Here is a 6,929-nt window from a genome sequence, read left to right as displayed (position 1 = left end):
TTCCCCTCATTACCAGGGTGTCACAGTAATATTAATGCCAGGACCCACATACAGGTTTTAGTAAGATTACATAGGGCCTTGATCCTTATTCATATTACACTGAAACCTGTTATATGTGAGCCACACTGAATAAACATTGAACAAATAATTGTATGTGACTGCTCGCATACTTCTTAGTAGGCAGTTAGATAACTTTAAAAATTAATCTGTTATTAGCTTTCAGGTTAATTTTGGATCACCTCTTTGTACTTTTATTATGCCTCATTAAATGTGGTTTGATGTTAGTTTAATTATCTACCCTCTCTAATGCTACACTAAAGATCCACTGATATGCCCATTTGTCAGCAGCAACCCGTAGCCGCTCCCGCTCCAACATCGCTCAGGACAGTGAGGCGGACCCTAGCTACCAGGACCCACAGCAGGAAGTCATGCCTGAGGAGGTGCTTGTCATCTCATTGGGAACTTCCTCTCAGACTATGCCTGGAATGATGCCTGAAAATGAGGTAACAAATGAACTCTGTCTAAAGTATGCCCTATTAATTGCTAATTTACTTAAATGTTGCATTTAGTTTAATGTTTGTTTGAAAGTAAATGTACATATTTTACTTTACAACGATCAGTGCTTCCCCAAGCCGACCTCTAAAATATTCTTTCTTTGTTTTCTTTCATTTTTTTTCATGCTCTCTGAGTGGGGGAGACATTATGTTTTTTTGGGTTGCCCATCCATTTGTCCAAGAGTCTCTGGCTGAATGTTTGTAGGATTTATATGGGATTATCATTGTAACCAGCAGATGAATTGAGTAGATTTTGGAATCAATCCAAACAGGATCAAGGTAACAGCAAGATCAAATGTCTGAAATAGATTTTCTTCAATAGCTTCCTTTCTGTTTGTCATACAAAGATGTTATTTATGCATCCATGTTCCGGAGCTCAAAGCCAGTTTTGGCTATGATTTTCGCTATCGGCCTATCCATGTGTCTGTCTGAGATTTAAGATTCAAGATATCTCAAGAACAAGTGGTTGAATGTTTGTAGGATTTATATGGCAGCTTCATTGTAAAAAAAAAACAGATGAACTGATTTGATTTTGGAATTGATCCAAAGAGTGTCAAGGTCGCAGCATGCTCAAATGTCTGAAATAGTTTTTCTTCAACAGTTTCCTTCATGTTTGATGTATGTTTTAAGTGTAGTTCTGGCAAACAAATTAGTAACAATAAGGACTAGACTACTTGTTGGTGGAAGTATCCCCATCAATGCTGTTGACGTCAAGTTCGACTTATCTTTCTTTCTTTGCTATATTTTTTGTACCATCCTCCCTCTTTATCTCTGCGGCTATCTTTCTGCCTTTCTCACATTCTTTCTCTCCTTTCCCTTTCTCTTTTTCCATCCTTCTCTTGTTCCTTTCTGTATTTCATTTTTTCTATTTCTCTCAGCTCCTAGTAAGCACTGCATATTTCCTTCAGGGGATACTGATGTAGTTTTCTTTTACTCTTTCACTCTTGCAGTGAAACCAGTATCAGTAAACTAAAGATAGGAACATCCACTAGCGACCAGAGTAGAGTCTTTTAAGTGACACAAGGTGAAAAGTCACCATCTGTATGAGTGCCCCTTTTGGGTATCTCTTGCAACTGTGGCCATAAACTGTGCTGACTTACAATCTCCTCCAAAATTATTGGAATGACAAGGCCAATTTTTTTTTTTTTTTTTTTTTTTTTTTGGGCTGTACACTGAAGAGATTTGGGTTTGAGATCAAAAGACGAATATGAGACAACAGATCAAATTTTCAGCTTTATTTATACTTATATCTAGATGTTAAACAATTTAGAACATGGCACATTTTGTTTGAACCCACCCACTTGTCAAGTGATCAAAAAATATTAGAACCTGTGACTGATAGGTGTTAGATTGATTGTTAAAACAATTAATAGATCTGAATATCTGCTCTTGGTTATTTTCTGTATTTAATCTGTGTATTAGTATTAAATAAAGAGTATATCCACTGTTGTGAGTGGATCATTTTACGTACTACCTAACCCCTTACTGAATCTAGAATGGACACAAACTCTGTTCTCAGAGGGTCTTGTGGATTATCAAAATGAATATTAAAGTCTCCGACAGTTAATGCTTTGTCTACAGAAACAACCAGATTACCATGTTATTATAAAGAATTTCAAATGGAATGGTGGGTGATGTATATAACTGTATCCGTGTGGACTAGCTTAATTTAATGCCACATACACATTCAGTTTAAACACAGTACATTAAGTTCCTGATCAGTAATAGTTTCATTATTAGTTATCTAATATTTAACAGTCCAAGCTTCATTTCAAAGGTGCTGGTTGTGCATTTGGTATGATCTAATTTTATGTTAATTAGGCTACCTGACTGATGACGCATGGCAGCTAGCACACAATCAATTTAGCCTACTTGTCTGCTCCATGGCTCTGGATTGTCACCGATTAATTAGGCTTGTTCTAAGACTATGGGCTATGCAAGAAATGAGAGCACCTTCTTGAGTGGGATGTATACCGTCCCACCCTAACGGGCCAGCCTTGCCCTCAAAACTACTGGACTTATCACTAAAGCCCACATTGTTTTCAGAGCACCACCTGGACATACAGCAGTTTAGCGACCATAACCTGCTGTAAGCTACATCACCACTCCACATTGGGATGGGGACAGAGCATATTACATTGCCTTTGCTAATTTACATACCTCTACAATGATGACTGACAAAGGTGTATATCATTAGCTCCTACGTGGAAAAACTACCTTTGAAAACCTATACTCCCCTAAGATCCTAAGATTACCTGCTACGTCTGGTGCCCTGGCTCCTGATATACACCTAACTAGTCCTGCTGGTGCCCCTAAAGGCCTAGCTAATTTCACGCACTGTAAAATAGAATCCCCTTTAACCAGAGCTTTTTCAACAGGCTTCTGGTTCACTGAGGAGAGCAAACCTGCTTGACATGTAAAGCCGAGAGGAGTGATGTTCCTGCGGGTGACCCTTAACATTAGCTTCGGCTTTGTGATTATGCCACCGAGTTTTGCCGCCCATTTGCCTTGCTATGAGGGGCCTTAATGCCAGAGTTGGGGGTTTGCTAACTCTGCCTAAAGCATCCAGATGTTCTCCTACCAAAACTATGGTGATCTTACTCTTGCTAATCCTCTGTAGCATCTGGTTGCACACCTATAATGCTGCATTCTTCTCCATCTAACTTATATACACTTGTCACAAATAAAGCTACTTCTAATGATGGTGGAAGAACGACTAAACATCCTGTACTTAACACACTGAACAAGCCGAATGTTTCAATTGGTTTCTGGGGATCTGGACTACTGGAGCCTGGCTGCTGTGGCCAGCATCTGTGCACTTTCCTGCACTTGCCCTCTTGCCTCACCCTCATTGTAAACAAATGCTTGTGGACCAGTACTCAGTAGTAGCTACCACTACTAGTTCTAGTTTGAAGCTCTTACAACTTATCTAGTCACCTAGAGCTTAAAAAAAATGTGTAAATACAATTTTTACATAGTGAGTACACTGCCAACTGACTTCTGTGCGTACTGGCATAGGTTATTGTATCCTGTTTTGGATACAATCGCATTATAAACAACTGCACAAGAGTGCACTCTCTATCTTTTATTCTGTGAGGCCATAATGCTTGCCAGTGTTTCACCTGACCATACCTACCATACGTAAACTTGTTGGCTTTATCATAAAAAGCCAAGGCAAAACTATAACCTATTGTGTGTTAACCCTTACAAGTTGATGGAGATGCAGATGGGATGACTTGGATTTTTTTTTCTTATAGCAACAGCAACAAATTAAAATACTGTCATTTATGGTCATACAGAAAAAAATCATTCAAAAGTGTCTACTTTTATTTGTGTCCACTCATAATAAAAACAAAATATTGTGCTTTTGTAAAATACAGAAAACAAACAGGATGTACTTTCCACAGCATCCATCTCCATGAACTTCTATCTGAAGCGCGTCACAAAAATGAACCGAAACTCGGCGTATAATTGTCACACAGACATGAGAAATATGTCTATAGAAACCTTGAAATGTCTACTTTTAAATGAACCGATTCAAATCCAAAACAAATATTCTCTGATTATATAATGTGCATGAAACTAATGATGGGTATAGTTTTCTGTCTCAGCTCATTAGCACTGATGTAGACACACCCAATGATAAATGACAACCATGATAATCACATGTTTATTTTATATATATAGAGAGAGAGGAAGAGAGAGAGAGTGTGTTAACCAGGAACTGTTTCCACAAAGGTGTGTGACTGTGTGCTCAAAAATGTGCCTTTGACCCTCAATTTTTATATTTTGATTATATTGTGCACTATGTTGTAAATAAACTACAAACAAAAACATTCTTTCTTTTAGTCTCCTCAGATTCTTTCTTTTAGTTTCCACAGTGGCATTTCACCTTGATACACTCATTAGGGGGTGGGTCATTATCTCCCCAGGTGTGAAAGACATCAGTATTCATGGCCATTGACACTCTCTCGCATACAGATTTTCTAAAACAAAAAGTGTCACACAAAAGTTAAATCAATGCATTGTTTTATGTGAATGAATGAACACAATGGTTTTCATAACATGTTGTAACAAAGACTCTGGTCTACATAATCCAGTACTCAAAAGTCTTGGGAAAATATGTTCAGTATGTGTTTTATGGCCCTTTCTCAGTGTCCTTAAAATTTTTTTTTTTTTTTTTTTTTTTTTTTATATAAACTAACCAAGTTTAAACTTGATTTTCTCAAAAATACAAACATGTACTTACCTGTTGCTCACATTATTGTATCAGAAATTGTGTTGAATATAGTGTAATGGAAGTTTTGCCATTAATATGTTATAAGTAACTGAAATAAGAACAAATGTCAGAACATCTCCAGGATCCAACAATGCCTCAGACTCCTAAGGGTTAAATTGGTAGCTTTTTCTGTCGGCTGAGGAGGATATTCTACCACTGGAGCTACCACTTAACCGTAGAAGCATCAGATGCTGTGGGTGACTTTTCTTCTTAACATGGTCTTCCTTAGTGGATGTCGTGCCAGGTTGTTTTCTTGTCAAGGTAACGTTTAGAACTGGAAAATAGCTTTTTGGTGTTTCTTATTCTAGCTAACATCATCCGTCATAGTTAGCTTAGCTACACAACCGTACTACCTCAATCGCTTCTTTGCCAGCACGTCCTTGGTAACGCGATCGCAGGAGTGTGTGTGAATTGATATTTATCCTCATACAGAATAGTTTTTAAATCATAAATGTGAGCCAAATTGTTACAGTCCTGTGTAATGCTGTGATTTTTCAGTGTTGTCTTCTCCACTGCCATATTTGGAAAGTAATATATTGCAGCCTGTGTGATATGAATGCATGTACAATTGAGGCCAAAAGCCTTTACAAACACCTAAGCTAAGGACATTTAAAATCTATTTTTCACAGCGTTACCATACATTTCCTGTGTTGTCAAATAGTGTATCTACTTTAATTCCATAAGAAATTGAAAAAATAGCTAAGATTTATTTCGGCTTTTATTTACTATATCAGAATTTTAGTGGGTCAAACATTTACATACACTGTTAGTAATTGGTTGCTAGGCCTTTTAATCTCTTAACCTTTTAATTCCAGGTTTTCACAATACTTTGCCCATTCCTAAAGACAGAACTGGTATAACTCAGTAAGAAAAGCTTTTTCAATTCAGTCCACAAATTTTCTATGGGAGTCAGGTCAGGGCTTTGTGATGGTCAGTGCAATACTTTCACTGTGTTGTCTTTAAGCTATTTTGTTACAACTTTAATCCTAAGCAACTGAAGGTATGCATAGGATCATTGTTCTGCTGGAATACCCAGTTGTGACTAAGTTTTGACTTTATGGCTGATGACATGAGGTTTTGCTACAGTATTTCTAGATAATCCACCTTCCTCATGATGCCATTTGTTTCCTGAAGTGCACCAGTCCCTTTTCTAGCCTTTTTCATCCTTTTTCTTCCATAATTAGTGCTGATCATTATGGCTAAACAGTGCAGTTTTTGTTACATTTGACCAGTGTGCACTCCTCTAAAAGGCTTTTTATGCTGGTCTTGGAGTAGGGGCTTCTTTCTTGCACATCATTCTTTCATTCCATGGTGATGTAGGGTGCTTTCTATGGTGGATGTACATACTTTGGTATCTCGTGCTTCCAAATCCTTCACCAGTTCCTTTGTTGTCTTGTGGGTCAGTTGAACCTTTTGGCCCAAAGTTTTTTCATCCCTGAGAGTTAATTTATGCCTCCTTCCTGAACGATGCCGTGTCTGAGGGGTCCCAAGATTTTTTTGTATTTGTATAGAACTGTTTGTACAGATGCTTATAGTACCATTTGTTTGGAAATTGCTTCTAAGCAGGAACCACATTTGTGGAGGTTCACAGTTTTTTTTTCTGAGGTCTTGACAGAGTTGTTTCTTTCTGCTCAGAATTTGTACAAAAGCGTATAAAAAGGTGTGACAGTAATCACACAAAGGAGTACACATGACCCCACCTCCTCTTCCACACCCTAGACTAAAGATAAACTATATCTGTACTGTAAGTAAAGTAATATAAAAGGCACATTTCATCTGTGTCACCTGTCTTCACCTTGTTGTGAGCACCAAAATCAGTAATTACTCTGTTAATTATGCTGATATGATTGACACTAAATTGGATGAGAGCTCCTCATGATCAGTTTAGATTTCTGCCACTAGGGGTTCCTGCATAGGCACAGTCAAGAGTGTATGTACAATATACACACATCCTCACACAAGAATTTGATAAATTGTATCCTATGGATAGAAACGTGCCTATGCATGGTTTACACACAAAATTGTGTAAACACGGTTGATAATTGAGACCCCAGATTTTCCTTAAATAGCTCTTTCACCAAGGGCCTAAAATGGCA

General features: G+C 37.7%; 1 protein-coding gene across 5 annotated transcripts in view; it reads left to right on the top strand.

Annotated features, from left to right (window-relative positions):
• gapvd1 (GTPase activating protein and VPS9 domains 1) overlaps positions 1–6,929 on the top strand; it is a 73,231-nt gene that overhangs the window by 33,905 nt on the left and 32,397 nt on the right. For 3 of the 5 annotated variants that reach the window (XM_026925072.3, XM_026925070.3, XM_053235870.1), the window contains exon 8: positions 346–503. In XM_026925072.3, the coding sequence (XP_026780873.1) occupies positions 346–503 (158 nt within the window). The remainder of the gene's footprint in view (positions 1–345; positions 504–6,929) is intronic. The other 2 variants (XM_026925073.3, XM_026925071.3) reach the window with 1 other exon arrangement.

Source organism: Pangasianodon hypophthalmus, chromosome 8 (assembly GCF_027358585.1).
Source record: "Pangasianodon hypophthalmus isolate fPanHyp1 chromosome 8, fPanHyp1.pri, whole genome shotgun sequence".
Lineage (NCBI taxonomy): Eukaryota > Metazoa > Chordata > Actinopteri > Siluriformes > Pangasiidae > Pangasianodon > Pangasianodon hypophthalmus.
The sequence above is the reverse complement of the archived record's forward strand: the minus strand, read 5'-3'. Positions and strand labels throughout refer to the sequence as shown.